Below are 15,591 nucleotides of genomic sequence, written 5' to 3'. Positions count from 1 at the left end.
TAGTCCCCAAGCCTAAGGGACAAATGTGAAACAGAAGAACAAGAGTGTAGAGCTGGAAGAATGGCCCCAGTTCTTTTTGCTTTTGGCAGCTGGAGTGAAAAGAATATGAGAGGGGTCCCAGGAGGGAGGAGAGCTGGGAAGCCACTCATGCCTGTCCCCGCTTTGTCCCCACAGGGGTCAGCTGCCTTCCCCTTAACCGTGTTACCAGACAAGATGCCAGATGGAACGCCTTGCAGAAGTGTCAGCCAGGTATGTCTGAAAACTGACCTCCAGCCCTTACCCTACTTGTCTCCAGGTCCTCCCAGCCCTCTGATTTCTGAAGTTTCTGGTTCTTCATCCACAGGTATTTGTTAGTTGCCTTCTGTGTTCCAGGCACTGTGCTAGGGGAGGGCGCCTAACCTGCCCTCCTGGAGTTCTCCTGAGACGGTATCCAGACAGACAGATGAACGGGACAGACAGATTAGATAGGAACCATGAGGATGACTGAGTGATGTGTGGGACAGAGTCTGGGCTAAGGAGGCATCCCAGGGATGGTGAGTCTGATGCAGACAGCCAGGTAGAGGGGTCTGAGAGGGTCCCCAGGAACTGTGGCCCCAGGGGGGCAGGGGTTGAGCTTATTCAAGCAAAGTGAGGGGCAGCTGGGGTGAGTGCAGGGGAAAGAGGTCACCAGGGTGGGTGGGAACAGACCACAGACCTAGGGTGCTCTGGAGGAGGCAGAGGTGTCATTTTTTGGTGAGGTATTCAAGAAACTCAGCTATCTCAATATTCGATATTGATTACATATATGAAATCATACTACTGTGTTGGATATTTTAGGTTAAAAAATACATAGTTAAAATTAAATTGGACCTCTTTCTTTTTACTCTTTTAAAGTGGCAACTATGAATTTGAATTTCACGTGTGGCTTATAATACGTTTCTGTCGGCAGTGCTGGTCTAAGGTGTGTGGTAGGTGCAGAAATGGAGAAGAGGCTAAGGCCAAGTCAGATGGATTTCCTTGTTTGGATTCCACCGATGGCCGGAAGAGGTGTCCCTTAGCCACCACTGCCAGCCTCTGGGAGTCCCATGGGGATTCGCTGACCAGCTTTCTCTCCGTTCGCAGGGTTCTATCTGTCAGAGCACAGTGGCACTTGTACACCTTGCACAGATGGAAAGGATTTCACCAATCACTCGAACACCCTCTCTTCTTGCCAACTCTGTTCTAAATGCTTCCCAGGTAGAGAACATGTGGACCACCTGCTGCAGTGAGGGTGCTGGGCAATGAGATGAAAACTGTATCGAATGGGGAGTCAGGAGCTTGATTTCCAGCCCAGCTCGGTCTTCGTCATACCATTTTCTTTTTACTCCTCACCCAAGGACATGCTTACTGATTTTAGTGAGAGGAGAAGGGAAAGGGAGAGAGTGGGAGAGAAACATAGATTGGGTGCCTCTCGTACACACCCTGACTGGGGGCTGAACCTGCAACCTGGGTGTGTGCCCTGGCTGGGAATTGAACCCATGACCTTTCCGTTTACCGGACAACACTCCAACCAACTGAGCCACACTGGCCAGGGCTGCATCATACCTTTTTTTTATGATATGACTTAGGTCAACAAAATGAAATGTAAACAGACATTATTTTTATAATGCATGCCATTCAGCAAGTACATCTTTTAAACCGTCAGATGAAAGTACTGGGACAGTAATCTGCCTCTTGATGGGGGGACTCTCTGGTTACACAGCATAAAAGGTGTGGTGGAGAGAAAAAGTGCTGGTTTGGGGCTGGGACCTGGGTCTGGTCCTGGGTCAGGCCCCTCTTAGCCTGCACGCGGCGCTCCTGGCCGGTGCTCCACCTCCCTCAGCCTTCACGGCCTAAGGCCCCCACAGGGTTAAGTTTGCGGAAATCACCCAAGGGTTCCTCTCCATCCAGGGTCTCTCAGATTATACCACGTCCTTCTTAATCATCCTGTAAGCTAGGAGGTATTTCCTCCCAATCCTGACGTAGTAATGAGTCCTGGCCTTTTTTACACACCCCTGGCCACTGGGGACAGGCGCCTCACACCTGTTGCTGCAGAAACTGAGTGCAGCTGGGTGGGAGGGGGCCTGGGTGGTGAAAAAGGGTGAGGGACACGTGAAGGAACCGAAGGAATCCCCACAACAGCATCCTTTGTCTTCAGATAAAGAAATAACAGCCCCGTGCACCAGGACCATGGACACCCAGTGTCGCTGCAAACCCGGCACGTTCCAGGATGACAGTTCTCCTGAGTTCTGCCAGAAGTGCAGCCCTGGGTAAGACACTCCCTCACCTCGTCAGCACAGTTTCCCTTTGGCCTGGACCCCTTCCCATCGGGCACAGTAGGCCACTAATTAGGGCCCATGGTCCTGTCAGTGGCCCATGCAAAGTCTTAGTTCCTTTGGATATCAGAAGGAAAGAATTGAGTAGAATACAGCCGTGCTTATAATCATCTTTATAACAGTTCAACTCTAAAATACTCTTTTTAATATTTTTTTGCACGGGCATGGCCCATGAACACAGAAGTGCCCACAGCCAAGTCATAACAGATCGAGCCTGTAGCTTCCCAGAAACCTGGAGCCAACTCAGCCTGCCCACCCCCAGGGCCCTGTTCTTTCGACAAAGCAGTCTTTTCCCTGTTATTAGGGGCCAGTCGCAATTTGCTTTTCTCTGACTTCCAGTGTGGCTGTGACTGGCAGGGACAGTCAACAAGCAGAGGACAAGAGAGAGATTCCTTGTGTGGAAGGTTGACTAGAGGATGAGGCTCAGCCTGTGCCCAAAGGGCTTCTGACCCTTGACTTGCAGTGAGATGCCCCCTCACTCGGGCTCCCACTGCAGCCCAGGGAGCTCAGTGTAGGCCTTATGGAGAAGGGCCAGTTCCTGAGGTTGCCACTCTGAACACTCAGCAGGAGCCCTAAGGGCAGAAGGGCCATACTCAGCTCCTTCCCAAACCCAGCAAGGGGGTGAGGGGAACTGTCGTGCAGACCACAGAAGCCTCGTCTTTTTCCGCTCTCCTTACCTCGCAGAACCCCTTGACGTTCTCCCTGTGTCTGAACCCAGGTGCCCTGCTGGCAAGGTCGAGGCCAGGCCCTGTACCCCCTGGAATGACCGTGAGTGTGTGGACCAAGAATCAGGTACCCAGGCCAGTGGGAAGACCCTGGTTCCTGGAGTGACCGCCAGCCTGGAGCCACCTGTCACTCCCTCTCCCTCCTCAGGCAGCTTATGGCTGGGAATCATAATCACAGTCGTGGTCACAGTCGTGGTCATTGTCGTGGTTCTCACACTGCTGCTGTTTGCAAGGCTGTGGTATTGTCATCACCGGAGCACCACCCTCCAAGGTGAGGCTGGCGGGGGTGCTGGGCCTGTGCTGTGCTCTCTGCTGCCTCCCTCACTTCCTGCTTTGGTTCTCCAGACAGCAAGGCCCTCCCCTCCATCTCCCACATCTGCTGGGTCTCTCTGTCCTGGCTCTGCTCATGTTCTGTGGGCCCACCCGCCATCTCCCACCTCACTTGCACCTCTGCAGGGCTGGGATCATATTAGTCCCCCTCTCTTGGGGCTGACAGTCACCTCCTCTCCGAGCCAAGTCTTGGAGGCAGACTCCCAGCCAAGGCAGAGAGATGGTCAGTGCACCAGTTGGGTGACTGTAGTCAGGAGGAGAGGGTCGGGGGTTTTTTACAGCTTTGGTCAGAACAGAATCCAACAGAGATTTGCTATGCGTGTGTATGTGGGTTTTTGTTTTGGGTTTTTTTTTTTACTTCTTTCCCTCTTTTCTTCCCTTCCCTGAGGGCGCTCCGGAGTTGGATTGCCCTTCCCTGTCACCAGACCCAAGGCACCTTGTTCAGTGTCTGCTCCCCTAGCCCATACCCTGTCCCCTGCACTGTCCGCGGAGGGAGATCCTGCAGAGACAGCCCTCCCCACCGCTAATGCAATGTCCCTTCTCTTCTAGGTTGTGGGGTGAACTCCAATTGCATGAACAGAGTGAGTTGGTTTCTCTAGGACCTGGTGGCATCAGGCCCTCAGGAACTGCTTCCTGCCCAAAATAAGGCCCTGGGTGGGCATGGTCTCAACTTGTCCTGTGCTGCTGTCCCTGGCTCTCTAAAGTGGCCTGGGGGCCTGGGCTGACCCAGAGGACAGTTGGCCTCTTGGGAGCAGCCCACAGGCCAGGTAGCCCTGTCCTTACTGCCGCTTATGACACCGCACCCACAGCCCTGCACTTGGGTGTGGCCGTGTCAGGCAGGCGTGCCGCACCCCTTAGCACAGCACCAGTGTCCTGGGGCCAACAACAAGGTCCTGGTGGTGCAGAGCCTTGGCGGGGGCGGGGCAGCAGAACCTCCTGCGTCCCCTGAGACCTCTTAGGGAACCTGGGCCACACTCCTTTTTGCCTTCCCCAGATCTTTCACAGGTACTCCTGTGCTCCAAGAGGGCCTGAGGCTCTGGACAATGCCCACAACACTATGCTGAGCGGCAGAGACTCGCCTTCCACGCCGGCCTCTGAGAAGGAACTGGAACACCAGGACGCGGAGCTGGCAGGTGTCGCCGAACAGTCTCCAGGAGAAGCAGAGTGTCTGTTGGTGAGTGGTGACGGCCTTTCTGCTCACCCAGGACTGTGTTGGAAACGGAGAAAGGGCAATGCTGGTCAGGTCTGCCGTCCCCTGGCGAAGGGGTGCGGAGGGAGATCGGGACGTGAGGGGAAGCAACAGGGAGCCCGCCACCCTGATGTGCAGCCTGTCAGCTCTGTGGAAGGTCTGCATCTTCTCGTCTGTCCATTCGTCACTGCACCCCCAGAGGCTGGAACAGGCAGGCACAGAACGGGCGCTCGCATCTGTGTGGGGTGATTGAGTGCAGGCTGCAGATAGTCCACTGTGTAGTTGTAACATACTTCGGTAAGCCGTTCCCCGCAACGATAGGAATGCCAGAGTTGTTACAAAATTACTGTTACACTGAACCTATGTGGAAATAGAGTTTAGCTTATAAATATCTAAGCACATTTGGACGGCAGATTTTAGAAGGAGAATTTCTGGGCACAGGTGTAGAAGTGATTTGTAGCCTCATGCACACACCTGTGCACAGTTTTTGTTCACAATCAGTTCATCTGTTTAATATGACACTGAGTGGTAAGCATTTAATTTTCTATTCCTCATAAGTTTAGAAAGTCATTCCCCTTAACATGAGGTGAAATTCCCTGATTTGTTAGAGTCGTTTTATTTGTGGTGATTGTTACCATATAGCAGTATTATCTAAATGGGACTGATTTTGTGACGTGATTTGACTTGAGTCTCTGAATTGCTCTGCATCACTGTCTCTTTCCTCCCATCCCATTTCACATCTGACTCTCATTTCCCTCTGCTCTTGGCTCCTCCTTTATCCCATGTGAAATGTTTACGAAGACCTGGACCTCTTTCCACCTCGAGTGTCCTTTCCTATTTCTTTCTTGCATCTGTAGTATGTTCTTTTTTAAAAAAGAAAGTATAAAAGGAAACAAACTAACCAGAAGGCCAATAATCCCTCGATCCTGATGAACACTTCTCACATTTTTAAAGGTAGTTAGTACGTACCCACAGTGAGAAAAAGCAAAGGGCACAGCAAGGTTCTCGGGGAAAGTGGAAGGCCCCTCACTGTTCACTTCGGGTAACTAGGAGAGACGACTGTGACTCTGCTGAAGTCTTTTTGTGCGTACCGTCTGTGTACAATACTTTACCAAAGGAATCTTTTTAATACGTTTTAATATCTGAGGGTGCACACACCTCTTCCTTGCCACACCTTGCCAAAATTTATGATTTCTACCCAGGTAAAATTTAGAACTATTTTCTAAGCTACTCTCTACTCCCCAGAAAGTCACTGGAAGTTTTTTTTTTTTTTATATATATTACCTTACATTAACCCAAGAAGAGCTAGTTGAGATGTTACAACCTTCAGTATTTTTTTTTTAATCAAAGAGGATAGCATTTCAGCTCAGGGGTTTTATTGCGATTCGATGAAGATTTGTGTCTCTCTTCAGATAAATAATTCTTATTTCTGGCTAAAGCTGTTTCTTTGTATTTTCTGTTTCGGTTCCCCTCACTGGTTGAATCCCGCTACAATTCCATTTTCTAACTTTTCGTTTCTACTGTGTTCATTAGCATTCAACAACACACACATTTACTTTTAAGTATTGTAGTTTACACCTTAGGGCGTTTAAATACAGAATCATATCTAGGATAATGATGATTGCTTCTGCCCCCTTCCACCAGCCCTGCCTCCTTTTCTGTTCGAGTTTGGCTTCACAGCCCAGAACTCACTGTGTCCAAAGGTGCTTAGAGAAGGCACGTGTTTTGATCCTGATTTGATTTCATTGGGAAGCCTTCACTGTTTCACCCAAAGGAACGGTGTTGACTCCTGTTTTCATATAGGAAAATATTATCATTATGGATGCTTTTACAGAATCATTTTTAGCCTCCATGGGGACAAGCTAATACTTCTGCTTCCTTATTTAGATTATTGATAACGTACATCATTACTGATTGAAGACCCTTCTGATTAATTGGAGAAACCCTTCCTCATTAGACTTTGTGGACTGTGCTCACGTACATTCTTCATTTGAGTCACATGAACACTTGGGAGGGAATGACTGTCTCATGATAAGGTGGATGGGAATGGACTAAAAGGGGCAAGAGGGAGCTGGGTGAGGTGGTGGGAATGTCCCACATCTTGATTGGGCGGTGGTTACTCAGGTGTATGCAGTGGTCACAGCTGGAGCAGACACTTCAAGAGGGAGCATCACCCCAGGGAATGTGGGCCTCTGTAAGCACACAGGCACACGCTTGTGAGGGGCACAAGGTGAAAGGTTCCTCTTCATGTTCCTAGAGACCCAGGAAGAGAGGTGGGTGCCCCGGGTCACACAGCTGGCTGGTTGTCAGGCTCACTTCTGGAGACCAGGAGTCTTGATCCAGACCAAGAGCATCCTCCACTCTATTTTATAGAGACCAGCCGGAGCTGAGGGGCCTCAGAGGAAAAGGGAGCTGCTGGTTCCAGCAGACGGTGCAGACTGCAAAGAAAGTGAGTGTTTTGTTGGGGGAAGTGGAACGGTGTCCCCATTGCTTTTAGGGCAGTGCAGAGCTGGGCATGCTGGAAATGGGGGGGCCTATACTGACTGTCACTGGACCATCAGGACCCTCAGTCCCCTCCGCTACTGCTCCTTGGTCTCCCCCTGCTCCAACTGCACACCACACCATCCTGTCACGGCGACGGTCTGCAGCCCCTTGTCCTGCCCTCCACCACCCTCCCCTCCCCTCCTTCAGGGCTGGGTTCACCACATGGAGGGCACCGAGGGGCTGTGCCATCCAGCAGGGCACCCACTGTCCCAGGGAGACTGCTGAGCACCTGACCGGTGTGTGGATAGGTCAAGTTTGAAGACCTATAATTATAAGCTGCAAATCACATTTCATATATTAGTACCCAAAGGAATATAAAGTATCCCATTGATAATATTTTGTTTATTGATTGCATGTAAATATAACATTTTGTATGTATTGTGTTTGTGCCAGATATTATTAAAATTAATATCACCTTTTCCTTTTTATTTTCTTTAGTTAAGCTATTAGAAAAATTTAAGTCAGTGTATTCCTGTGGGTCAGTGGTGTGCAGTGCCTTCCAGACAGCTCATTTATTCCTCAGCACGGTCCCATGAGATGGTGGGGGCGGCACGGGGAGCGTTGCTCTGTCTTTGGGTTAAATTCTTGCACAGAGTCTGTTTGTCCCCATCTCGCTCTGCCAAGTTTGGTGGGTGAGGACCAGCTGGGTGTGAAGCCAGAGATCTTCCCACCTCCAGGCCCTCGCTCTGAGCACAGGTGCAGATGCCGTAGCCCTGGGATCTTACTCTCCGAGTAAGTGCAGGTTCTCTCCTCTGAGGGCCTGTTCTCCACAGCCTGTCCCACCCTCTGTCTCCTACCACATACTGCTCTTTCTCTGCATGACACCCACCTCCCCTTCCAGGTGGGCTTTCAGTGCCATGGGCTTAGGTGAGGCCCAGTCCGTTTAACCTTAGTCTCTGCTGAGGGGACGCCAGTAAGGGACGAAGAGCAGCATGTCACCAGCAGGGGGCGCTGTGGCCTAGACCTGCCCTTTCTGCAGGGTGTCCCACCTCACCAGACTATCTCTGTGGCTTTCCCCACCTAGGCCTGAGGTCGTTCTTCGATTACTTCATAGAGACTGTGCCCTTTAATTCCTGGAAACCTCTCATGAGGCGGATGGGCCTCACCGACAATGAGATCCACATAGCCGAAGCACAAGCATCGCACCCTCGGGAACAGGTCTACGAAATGCTGGTGACATTGCTCAACAAGATGGGGCGAGCCATCTCTGTCACCACCCTGCTGGATTCCTTGGAAAGCCTGGGGCTTAGAAATACAAAGGAAAAGATTCAGGACCACCTGGTGGCATCTGGGAAGTACATCTATGTAGAAGAGGCTGCTGTTTCCTGAGGGAAAAGAATCTCTTTAAAAGACAAGAGCTTTCTTGGTTTGCCTTTTCTCCTGCAAAGGGAGGCAAACTGGACACTAGCCTGGAAGAAGCAGGCGGCCCTTGACCAGTGCGTGAAGAAGTTGTACTGTGCAGAAGCCCACAGGTCTTGAAGTGTTCCAGACCGTTTCCAATGTACTTACAGCACTTTGTATGAAATCTTCGCTGTTTACGAAGCCTGATAGTTATGTGTTTGCATGTGTACTGAAAGTTGTTTTTCCTTTTCATAAACTTGCACTTTTTACTTTGTTATTTACCGTATTGTAAGATTCATCCATGTTGCTATATGTCCATTTATTTATGTCTGTGATTTGCATTTTTATTATTTTTACAGGGTGGGCCAAAAGTAAGTTTACAGTTGTGATACATGAAACACAGAGTTTATTCTGTATTACTATTTATTTATAAGATCACCTTATTGTATTCAGCCCCTAGCAGCTTGCGTGTGTCTACACACTTGATGCCAGTGTGTCTGACTCCAGTCCACCTAGACAACTACTGTTTTCTTCATTTCTTTTTTTAACTTAATCTTTATTGAATTTTTTCCATTACCATGTAGTCCCCTTACATACCCCTCCCCCCAGCAATCACCACACTGTCGTCCATGTCCATGAGTCCTTTTTCCTTTTTGTTCAATCCCTCCACCCCCTGACTGCCCCCTACCAGCTACCTTCCTGCTCTCCATCTAGGAATGTGTCCCCATTTTCCCTGTTGGTTCGGTTTGTTCGTTAGATTCTGCATATGAGGAAATCATATGGTATTTGTCTTTCTCTGACTGGCTTATTTCACTTAGCATAATGTTCTCCAGGTCCATCCATGCTGTCTCAAAATTATCTTCTTTTTTACGGTTGGGTAGTATTCCACTGTGTACATACATCACAGCTGTTTTATCCACTCATCTACTGACGGACGCGGGCTGCTTCCACATCTTGGCGATTGTAAATATGCTGCAGTGAGCATAGGTGAGCGGATGTTCTTTTGAATTAGTGTTTTGGGTTCCTTTGGACATGTTCCCAGACGTGGGATCACTGGGTCTAAAGGCAGATTGATTTTTAATTTTTTGAGGTATCTCCATACTGCTTTCCACAGTGGCTGCACCAGTCTGCATTTCCACCAACAGTGTACAAGGGGTCCCCTTTCTCCACTTCCTTGCCAGCACTTGTTGTTTGTAAATTTATTGATGATAACCATTCTGACAAGTGTGAGCTGATATCTCATTGTGGTTTTAATTTACATCTCTCATATGTCTATTGGCCATCTGTGTATCCTCTTTGGAAAAGTGTCTATTCAGGTCCTTTGCCCATTCTTTAATTGGATTGTTTGTTTTTGGTGTTGAGTTTTGTAAGTTCTCTATAAATTTTGCATATTAACCCTTTGTTAGCCGTATTGGTTAATATGTTCTCCCATTCTGTGGGTTGTCTTTTTATTTTGTTGATGATTTCCTTTGCTGTGCAAAAACTTTTTAGTTTGATGTAGTACCATTTGTTTATTTTTTTTTTCTTTTGTTTCCCTTGCCTGGGGAGATAGATCCAATAAAATAGTGCTACAAGCAATGTCTGAGATTTTACCACCTATGTTTTCTTCTACGATTTTTATGGTCTAGGGTCTAACAGTTTAAGTCTGTGATCCTTTCTGAATTTATTCTTGTGTGTGGTGTAAGGTGATCTAGCGTCATTTTTCTGCATGTATCTGTGCAATTTTCCTCAAACCATCTATTGAATAAACTGTCTTTAGCCCATTGTATGTGCTCGCTTCCTCTGTTGAATATTAATTGACTATAAAGGTGTGTGGGTTTATTTCTAGGCTGTCTATTCTGTTCCATTGATCTGTGTCTGTTTTTATGCCAGTGCCATGCTGTTTTCATTACTATTGCTTTATAGTATTGTTCGATATTAGGTAGTGTGATTCCTCCAACTTCTTTTTTTTCAGGGTCGCTGTTGCTATGTGGGGCCTTTTGTGGTTGCATATAAATTTCGAAATATTTGTTCTAGTTCTGTGAAATACATCATTAGAATCTTGATAGGAATTGCATTGAATCTATAGATTGCTTTGGGTAGTGTGGACATTTTAATAATGTTAATTCTTCCTATCCATGAATATGGTCTGTGCTTCTACTTATTTGTAGCTTCTATCTCTTTCTTCAGTGTCTTATAATTATCTGGGTACAAGTCTTTTACATCCTTGTTTAGGTTGATTCCTAGGTATTTTATTCTTTTTGTAGCAATTATGAATGGGATTGTTTTCTTAATTTCCCTTTCTGTTTTTTATTGTTTATAAAAATGCAACTGATTTCTGGATATTAATTTTGTATCCTGCTACTTTGCTGAATTCATGTATCAGTTCTAGTAGTTTCTTGGTGGAATCTTTGGGGTTCTCTATGTACAGTATCATGTCATCTACAAATCATGACAGTTTTACTACTTACTTTCCAATTTGGATGCCTCTTATTTCTTCTTCTTATCTGATCACTGTGGCTAGGACTTCCAGTACTATGTTGAATAAGAGAGGTGAAAGCGGACATCCCTGTCTTGTTCCCGATCTTAAGGGGAGCGGTTGTAGTTTTTGCCCATTGAGTATGATGCTGGCAGTGGATTTGCCATATATGGCCTTAATTATGCTTAGGTATGTTCCCTCTAATCTCACTTTGCTGAGAGTTTTATCATAAATGGGTGTTGCATTTTAACAAATGTTTTTTCTGCATCTGTTGTGTGATCATGTGGTTCTTATCCTTCATTTTGTGCATGTGGTGAATCACATTTACTGATTTGCGAATGTTGTACCAACCTTGCATTCCTGGAATAAATCCCACTTGATAATGGTGTATGACCTTTTTGATAAATTGTTGTATTTGGTTTGCTAATATTTTGTTGAGGATTTTAGCATCTTTGTTCATCAAAAAGGTCAACATAGGGTTATTGGCCTATAATTTTCTTTCTTTGTAGTGTTTTTATCTGGTTTTGTAATTAGGATAATGGTGGCCTTGGAGTCCAGGGTAAGTGGCTACAAAGGAACTTTTGTGTGTTCGCCCTTTAAGAGGCTCTCTGAGTCTCCAGTTGTCTCTCCCTGGCAGACAGAAACCCTATGCTTTTCACAGCTGGATGTTACCTGGATTCCTTTCTGGCTCTGGTGCTACAGGAGCCCAGCCTGGTGTTTAGACCTCACACACTTCTCAGGGGGAACCCCCCAACCGCTGAAATATCCACTCCAGAAGGAGTATCCCTTCCAGCTGCTTCCCATGGGAGCCGAGCTAGCACCTCCTCCGCACTCCCTACCACTCTCTTGTGGTGAAGTGGTTTCTTCTGTCTGTCCATGGTTATAAGGCTTTTTACCAGCTATTGTTGAGTTGGTTATGAAGGATGATTTCTCTCCCATTTAGTTGTAATTCCAGAATGGTCCTGGGAGGAGGTTAGTGTAGCTTCCACTGAACTCCTCTGCCTTCTTGGATCCCTCCTAGTGTCTTCATTTGCTGTTCCTCGTGTCTGAACTCATGGCCTGCAGCCCATGTATAACTCATGTCCCTTCCTGCTGTGAGTTACTAAGGTTGTCATTTAGCTATTAAAGGACACCTTATATTCTAGGTTTTGACCATTGTTAATAAAGCTGCTATATATTTTTACATATTTTATATCCGTGATGGTTTTGTATGTGGATGGATGTTTTTCCCACCAGTTGGCTAAACACACTGGGGCATAATTGCCACATCATATGGTAACACTCTGCTTAACTTCACAAGAATCTGGCAAGGCGTCTTTTTAAGTGGGTCTGCCATTCGTATTTCCATCAGCAATGAACAAGATTTTCTGTTGTTTCATGTCCTTACTAGCAATTGGTATTGTTAGTTTTTGGTATTTAGCCATTTTATTTATTTATTTCTAAGATTTTATTATTTTAGAGAGAGGAGAAGGGAAGGAGAAAAAGAGGGAGTGAAACATCAATCATGTTGCCTCCTGTCTGTGCCCCAACTGGGGCCTGAATCCGAAGCCCGGGCTCGTGCCCTGACCGGGAGTCAAACCAGTAACGCCTTGCTTTTCGGAGCAATACCCAGCCCGCTGAGCCACCCCGATCAGGGTGGTGTTCAGCCACTTTGATGGATGACTAGGGCATCTCTTGGTGTTTTAAATTTGACTTTCCCTAATTATGATACATAAAGTTTTCCAATAATTGTTCAGTATTGTGCAATTTATACATGCTTATTTACATGTTACTTATTAGGGTGTCTACTCATATTGCCATATTTATTTTAATTTGGGGGGCGTGTTTTCTTACTGTGGAGTTTTACCAGTTTTTTGAATATTTTGCATGTGAACCTTTCTTTGGATCATCAAACTCTAAGTTCCCCACTATGATTTTTATAGTTTTGCTTTTATATTTAAGGCAATGAATGATTTCAAATGAATTTGTGTCTAAGGTACAAAGTTTGTGTCTTTGTTAATTTATTTCCTTGTGGTCATCACTTGTTGTCCTGACTAGACTAAAAGACTCTCTTCTGTGTGGAGGTGCCTTTATTCCTTTGGCCATGGTCAGGTTGTCTCTTTTGCATAGATGTATTCGTGGACTCTGCTCTGTTCCGTTTGTCTGTGTGCCTGTTCATTTTAAAATATCATGCTTTCTTGATGGTAGCTTTATAATAAATTGGGAAGTGTAAGCTGATCAACTTGTTTTTCACCAGAACTGTGTAGATTACTCATTGTTTAGAACTAGTTTGTTGATATCTACAAAATAACTTGCTGAGGTTTTTATTGGGATTGTACTGGATCTTTAAATCAGTTAAGGAATAATTGACATAATACTATTGTGACACTTGATCATGAACAAGGAATATATCTCAATTTATTTTTCTTTCAATAGTGTTTTATATTTTTTATTAAAAAGTTTAATTCATATGGTAGTTTTTATTTTTTGATGAACCTCTGTGCTGTTTTTCACAGTCGTTGCATCAATTTACATTCTACCAACAGCGCACAAGGTCCCCTTTTCTTTGCATTCTGACACTTGTTATTTCTCCTCTTGGTGTTGACAGCCACTTTACCAGGTGCGAGGTGACATCTCAGTGTGGGTTTGACTGGCATTTTCCTTATGTTGAATGATTTTGAGCATCTTTTCATACACCCGTTGGCCATCCATAGATATGTCTTCCTCGGAAAAACTGTCTTCGGGACTGGCCATTGTTTGATTGGGTTGTTTTGTGGATTTTTTGTTTTTTGCTATTGAGTTCTTTGTATTTTTCAATGTTAGCTCCTTACCAGATACATGATTTGCAACCATTTTCCCCCATGGAGTAGTGTTTGGTTTTATTTTTTTGTCGGTTTTTTTCTGTGCAGAAGTTTTTTAGTTTGATGTAGTCCCACTTACTTGTTTCCTTGTTTATTTTTGCTTTTTTTTCTTTTGCTTTTGGTGTCAGATTCAGAAAAGCATCAGCCAGACCTTGCAAGCAGCTTACCACCTGTGTTTTCTTCTAGGAATTTTATGATTTCAGATTGTTACGCTCAAGTCTTTAATCCATTTTGAGTTAATGTTTGTGTAAAGTATAGGATGGTGGTCCAGTTCCATTCTTTTGCGTGTGGCGGTCAGTTTTCCATTAATTAGAGAGACCTTCCTTTCCCCGTTGTATATTCTTGGCTCCTTTGTTGTAATTTAACCGACCATAGTGTGTGGCCTTTAAATATATTATTTTATTCAGTTTGGTAATATTTTGTTGAGGATTTTTGCATATATATTTATCAGAGATGTTGGTCTATACTTTTGGGCTGTGTCGCTTCCTGTTGTCTGTGAATCTGAGGCGCAGAACTGCCTTTTTTGGAGGATAGATTCCGTGTGTGAGGAGCTCGGTGCCTCAGGCAGTGTCTGCCTTCTGCATGAAATACAAATATTCTTAAGTACTGTGATAGTTGGGCCTAGAATGACTGATGCTTTAGAATTTTGTTCTTGTGTCATTTTCTCTTTTTAAAATACTTTGTAATCACTCCAGCCCTCCTTCCACCACACCTTCCTTAGTAATTTACTCTAGTCACATCAGGGTCCAATGGCAGACGCGGCAGTTCTCAGTGGTTTGGGGCTTTACAGCCCCAGAGGTGAGCATATTGTCTTATTTCAAGACTGGTGTGGCTCCACCCGACCCAGAAGTACCCTAACATTTAGGCGTGGTCAAAGATTAGTGTTCTGGTGGAGCTTGGGGGCGGGAGGGGGGCTTCCATGGCCGCTGTGCTTACACACCTCTCCCATTCCTGAGACACAGGCGTTTGCTGCCTTTGCTGTTCCTTCTGTGCAGGACGCTCTGCCCTCCTGTCTTCAGATGAAGATGTGAGTGAATGGCTTCTTCCCTATCAGGTTTCAGCTCAGTTGTCTCTTCCTCAGGGACCCTGAGTGTCCTATCTAAAGTACTAGCCATTCAGTGTTGGTCAGGTTTATGCATTCAGAAGGTCAGCTTCCTGAGTGTGAAGTAGTTTTTTGCTTTTCCTTCTGTTCTAATAGCACCTGGCACACAATAGGCATTAAAATGATTCACTAGTGGTTATTTTTTCACACTTTTCTCCAATGGAAGGTGCTACCTTTGAAGTTTGTTGGAAATAATGCAAGGAAAGCCATTAGGTACAAAATACTCATGTATTTATGAATTCATGACCAAATTAAATATGAAACCTTATATAAAAAGAGGTGTGTGTGTGTGTGTATTGTCCCCCCAACCTCGCACTCCCTTCATGAACAGCTGAGTGCAGGACTGCAGGGATGTGTGTTCTGGCTGGGGACACACCCCTTCCTCCCCTGTGATGCCTTCCTGATCTGACTCTGGATTTCCAAGAGTCAGGTTCATGGGGGACTGGAATTAGGGCCCTCCCACCCAGGAGAGGGACCCAGGCCCAGCCTGGCTCTCCACAGCCTCCCCAGGTGGTCTCTCTCGGCTACACCTGGGCCTACTGGGCTCCTGTAGGGGGCAGCCCAGCTCTGACAGAGTAGTGGGTCCCAGACCATGAGCTGGTTCTGGTTGCTGGAGTGGATCTGCAGCCCCTCTCCTATGGGCTTCCTGCACCTCCTGGGCCCCTACACTTTCTCTCCCCACTGGCCTTTCTGCATCCTTATCAGTGGGCCAGATGGTTCAGCCTTGCA

General features: G+C 46.1%; 1 protein-coding gene across 4 annotated transcripts in view; it reads left to right on the top strand.

The window, feature by feature from the left end:
* Positions 1 to 14,970, top strand: part of LOC112305008 (tumor necrosis factor receptor superfamily member 10A) — a 39,943-nt gene extending 24,973 nt beyond the window's left edge. The window contains exons 2-10 of one of the 4 annotated variants that reach the window (XM_045195863.3): positions 175 to 249; positions 1,102 to 1,215; positions 2,156 to 2,267; positions 3,052 to 3,101; positions 3,207 to 3,329; positions 3,938 to 3,969; positions 4,383 to 4,562; positions 6,951 to 7,026; positions 8,146 to 14,970. In XM_045195863.3, coding sequence (XP_045051798.2) covers positions 175 to 249; positions 1,102 to 1,215; positions 2,156 to 2,267; positions 3,052 to 3,101; positions 3,207 to 3,329; positions 3,938 to 3,969; positions 4,383 to 4,562; positions 6,951 to 7,026; positions 8,146 to 8,450 — 1,067 coding nt within the window. In that variant the 3' untranslated portion in view covers positions 8,451 to 14,970. Of the gene's footprint in view, positions 1 to 174; positions 250 to 1,101; positions 1,216 to 2,155; positions 2,268 to 3,051; positions 3,330 to 3,937; positions 3,970 to 4,382; positions 4,563 to 6,950; positions 7,027 to 8,145 lie in introns of all 4 variants that reach the window. The other 3 variants (XM_045195862.3, XM_053910587.2, XM_045195864.3) reach the window with 3 other exon arrangements.
* The last annotated feature ends 621 nt before the right edge of the window (positions 14,971 to 15,591 follow it).

This window comes from Desmodus rotundus, chromosome 9 (genome assembly GCF_022682495.2).
Source record: "Desmodus rotundus isolate HL8 chromosome 9, HLdesRot8A.1, whole genome shotgun sequence".
Lineage (NCBI taxonomy): Eukaryota > Metazoa > Chordata > Mammalia > Chiroptera > Phyllostomidae > Desmodus > Desmodus rotundus.
The sequence above is the reverse complement of the archived record's forward strand: the minus strand, read 5'-3'. Positions and strand labels throughout refer to the sequence as shown.